Source organism: Quercus lobata, unplaced genomic scaffold, assembly GCF_001633185.2.
Source record: "Quercus lobata isolate SW786 unplaced genomic scaffold, ValleyOak3.0 Primary Assembly Scq3eQI_60, whole genome shotgun sequence".
Lineage (NCBI taxonomy): Eukaryota > Viridiplantae > Streptophyta > Magnoliopsida > Fagales > Fagaceae > Quercus > Quercus lobata.
The window spans coordinates 13,977-18,930 of record NW_022154804.1 but is presented as its reverse complement, the minus strand read 5'-3'; the positions used below and the strand labels follow the sequence as shown (position 1 = coordinate 18,930).

Here is a 4,954-nt window from a genome sequence, read left to right as displayed (position 1 = left end):
AAAAAAAAATTATGGGAATTTTTTTTTTTTTGGAAAACATAGGAAGTTTAGCTCAAACCAATCTCACCTATGGGTTGGTTTGGTCCGGTTATTTTAATGATAATTGATTGGTTGGGATTGGCAATTTTTTAATGGAACGAGGATGGTTTAGATTGAAAATGCCCCAAAATAAACCAACCCCTACCTTTTAGGCCTTAATTTGGCTCGGGCCTTTGAGAATTTCTGGAAGTGCTCACTCCAGGCCCTGATGAAAATAATTAAATTAGGGGACCATTTCGCTACAACATGATTCCAAATTCAGCCCATAAGCATATATATACTTGTGCCCACATATTTACAAAACCATAAAGATATATAAACTCAACTATTCAATGCCCTATACATATTCCTCTCTTTCAATTTTCCACAAGCCGTTTTCTTTCTCCTCATGTGTCATGCTCTATCTCCAATATTCATACCCCATACCTCCTCAACCTCAAAACCCATATGCCAATCAATGCAACGCAATGCATGCCAAACAAACTTAAATTAATTCAATTCTGTCAAGAACAAAAACAAATCTATACCTCCATCCATGGCAACAATGACCCAAAGACTTATCATTCCTGGCCTCCATGATCTAATTATCTAGAACACCTTGCACCATTTTGTGATGGTAGTAGTTGCGGGACTAGTTGTCCTATATCTTTTATACAAAAGAGAAGTCCCCATTTATTTATTAGACTTTGCTTGCTACAAACCTCCCAACTCTTATAGGCTACCCAAGTCAATGTTACTAGAGGCTGTCTTTCTTAATAACATGGATCCTGACTGCATTGCTTTCTAGATCAAAATCTTAGAAAAATCAGGGTTCAGTAAGGAAACATCAATTCCTCCTTCACTTGCTCGAGTACCAATTAGAAAAATCTCTCCCAAGAACAGTGTTTCCGACATACTGTAAAGGCGAGGCCAAGCTTTCCACAGAAGGAAGAATGGCGTTACAGCTGGAAAGGGGAGTGTTAACCACTAGATTGCACTTACTCAGTAGTATTTGGAGAAGAACTTGTGAGGATTTGGGGGAATTGAAAATATTCTGGCGCTATTGGTTGTTGCACTAGTAGCCACATTTCCAACTCCATATTGCAGTTGTACTGGAGCATCTAGAAGTAAACATAACAAAACAAAGGTAGAGTTGAGGCGTGGACCATGTCCCTGTCTTCAGATGAGACACATCGTCTATGGGGTTTCCGGTTACGTATGGCGAAAAGTACCCGACCTGTGGGTATCTGGCCCAACTAGACCCTAAGAGGATGGGTTTTACCCGACCCGTAAAACAATAGGGTCGGGTTTGAATTTTTAAAATAAAACCCGAAACAGGTCTGGGTTTTTATGAAACCCGCCTTGAACTCGGACCCGAACCCAACCCTGACCCGATTAAAACTAGAATTACCAAAAAACCATTTATATATATATAAATATATATATATATATATATATATAAACTTATAAACCCTACCCTCACCCTCACATTTCACTCAGTCGCCCCATCCAATTTCCCTCACTTTCCTCTCCCACTGTAGCTCAATCTCTCACTCACCCTCAAGCTCTGTCACTGCCAACCATCGCTCGATCTCACCACCGGCCCTCCACCATTCTTTTCTCTCACATTTTCCTTTTCTCCAAACACCACTTATACTTTCTATTTTCAACACATGCATTAATTTTCTTCTCTATTTTTTGGATTTTTTTTTTCTTTTTTTAGCGATTATTTGTTCAAGTTTTTGCTAATCAGTGACTCCTCCATTGGAAAATTGTGCTTGCTACTCAAATTTGAATATGAGAAAATACGATTTTTTTTTTTGCTTGGGCCACGGTATAGGCTTCAATTCCATCCTTTTCTTTTATATGGTCGCGGATTTTGCCCATATCTAACCTGGCTAGACAAGGCGGGTTTGTGGCCTGAAAAAAAAATTAAAAAAAAAAAAAAATTTTTGATAGGCCACAAACTGAATGACCCCTTGTGATAAAAATTAATTAATTAATTAGCCAATTTATTAATTAATCAATTTATCATGCAAAAACGTGGTAGCACAAACAAATCTCCAATAAACTAATTATGCAACAAAAAAATAAATAACACGGTGATTTGTTTATGAATGGGGGAAAACCTAACGGCAAAAACCCCACAGGCTGATTTTCTTGTTACCACTACCGAAACTCCACTGTTATCACAACAAGCGGTTACAAGTAAAGGAATCTCAAGTACCTTACCAACCTACAGTTGAACCCTTACACCAATACCCAATTGGACATGTTTTGTAGAGACAGTTCCCCTTTCTAATGCACGACTCCCAAGTACATGACTAACCAATTGCGCGGATTCCTGTACTCGACTTCAATCACCAACTAAGTAGGTTGTTGGTTGCAAAGTTATTCAGTTCATCCACGCGATGAAGATCAAGAAGATGCTTGGTCACAAAACCCCACGATGCACATATACGACAACTTCTTCAAGAGAAAGAGATGAACTAGGACAAGAACTTCATCTCCGATCACAATTTCCTTATACAGAGTTTGCTTAACGCTTGTGCAACTTGTGAATTGTTTGACGGCCTTTAAAACAATCCTTTTATATGTCTAGGGTTAGGAGAAAAGAAAGCCCAAAGACATATTCACGGATCCCAAGAAAATCATATTTGAATTCTGAAATTCTTAAACCTCGACAGATAGGAGGTGTCGAGCACACCAGTTTTTGAACAGCTTTCTTACGCTCGATAGATGCAGCTATCGAGCCAGCTGTCGAGCTTTAATGAATTTGCACTATCAACTTGTTTTCTTGGACAGACATGAAGGCTTCAACACTTGATCTTGAAACATGGTTTCTTGAAGTATTTAAACACATCCTAAATCTACCCAAATACAAGTATAGTGCGTTTTGTCAAAAGATAAGCCAATTACATAAAGTAGTGACATATGTTCCTAACAAGTGAAACACATATGTCCTAACAAAAAGAACTCGTTTATTAAACGAGCAGAGTTCAGGTAACGAGTACAAGCCTGCGGAGCAGGTTCGAGTATAAAGAAACCCAGCCCGAACCCAACCTGTTGGCATTCCCATTTCCGGTGCAGTCGACTAATAAAATTGTGCATGCCGCCCTCAGGATACAACAACTCAGCCACCTTGCTGATTATCCTTACAAGCCTACATTGCTTGCAGAATAGCTTTTCTTTTACCCACAAATATAGTATATCGAAGGATATCTTATTTTCATGAGATTCGAATTTTGATTCAGCAAAAATGTAGGTAGTTTTCTTTTTTACATGAAAATGGTGCCCATAAGAAAATTGATTTTCTCATCTAAACTCGGACACGTTGGCTGCATATTCATATTGGCTGAAGAAACATACAATAAAGATCAAGTTTATTTGGGTTTTAAATTTACTTTATTGTTGTTATAATTATCTTTCAAATGGACAGTAAATAGTAATTATATTGAATCATAATATATCAATGCCAACGGTAACATAAAAAGTGTACAAACTCAACCAATTAAAGATGATGATTTAAAGCAATGAATTAAGATTGAATAATAGAAAAACGTTAGCCACTAACGTTTACTAGGCAGCCAACTCATAACAAATGGTTAAAAATAATAATAAATATAAAATATTATGATTTTTACAAAAATATTCCAACACTTAACCCCGTAGTTTACCAAATATTCTAAACGCTATAATTCTTTCCGGTTAAAATAAGTTTTGAAATTAAAACTTCCTTCATACAATAATACCAAAACGAACACCATCAAAAAGGCTTTTTGCCAATTAACATAGCCTTGATTATCATATACAAGTCAAACGAAATCCACAACGTAGTCCACATTCATTTGAAGGACATTAAAGGCTTTATTAATTATATATGGCGACAGGAGTACTCCTTAATTAGGAAAGGAGTTTACAGATTGGATGACAATCTTCATAACATTATTAAAGAGTTGGAAAGGAAAATACTATATCATTGGTTCAATTAACCTTATTCATGTAAATACTCTTCTATTCCTCAAGTTGAGGAACTGTAACGGAACCCAACTGGCCCAAAGGTGAGAACAATACGAAGCCCTAAAACACTGCTTCTAATGAACTGTATGCGTGATTCCAAGACTCCCACAGGAGGAAGCGTGGAGTTGCAGGTGGAGAGGGCTGTTGTAACCACTAGATTGCAAAGATTCAAGGGTACTGTTGGTAAGAGAGAAAGTCGTGTAGAATCCAAGGAAAATGAAAATACTCCACTGGCATTGGTTGTTGTACTAGCAACCACATTTCCAGCTCCACACCGCAGTTGTACTTGAGCATCTAGAAGTAAACATAACAAAACAATGGTGAGATTGAAGTACCTTATTAGCCGAGACTAATGTGTGTAGTCATGGTGCATTGGACTAACTGTAACAAATTCTGAGCAAACTTACTTGGGAAAGGTGGGGTGGCAGTAACATTCGCACCTAAACTGCAAGGCACAAAAGACGGCTGGACCTCAACCACAACACTAGTGCCTTTAGCTATTGGAAGTGCCAATGCAGCAACCATTACGGTAACAAAGAGAACTAATTTCAAGGCCATTTCTCAATCACAGTGTATTGCTCTATCGATAGTCGAAACTGGCTTGCAGTAGAAATGCTGGCCATTCAACCATTTTATAGGATAAGTGTGGCCAAGTTGTAGCCGATTTTTGTGACATAAATCACGAAGCTAGAGCTCTCTGTGCAAGTCAAGAGATATAATAACTCTCATGTTGTATGAAATGAAGTTCACCTTCACCATGGATTCGAACTTTGTGGGGTTACACCTACTAGCAGGCAGCTTGATATAGTTCGAGGCTTAGTGCAATAAATTTAAGCGGAATTTCTTTCTTTCTTTCATATTCAAATTGGTAGCATGTTCATCAGTCCATGTTCATGTTATGCACAAATTAATTACA

At 37.7% G+C, this 4,954-nt stretch overlaps 1 protein-coding gene across 1 annotated transcript; it reads right to left on the bottom strand.

Annotated features, from left to right (window-relative positions):
- Positions 1–3,840: 3,840 nt before the first annotated feature.
- On the bottom strand, positions 3,841–4,661 carry LOC115973411 (phylloplanin-like). The gene is made up of 2 exons (XM_031093667.1): positions 4,446–4,661; positions 3,841–4,332 (listed from the first exon to the last, which is right to left on the bottom strand). The coding sequence occupies exons 1-2, from the start codon at positions 4,594–4,596 to the stop codon at positions 4,040–4,042; spliced, it is 444 nt and encodes a 147-aa protein (XP_030949527.1). The 5' UTR covers positions 4,597–4,661; the 3' UTR covers positions 3,841–4,039.
- Positions 4,662–4,954: the final 293 nt, after the last annotated feature.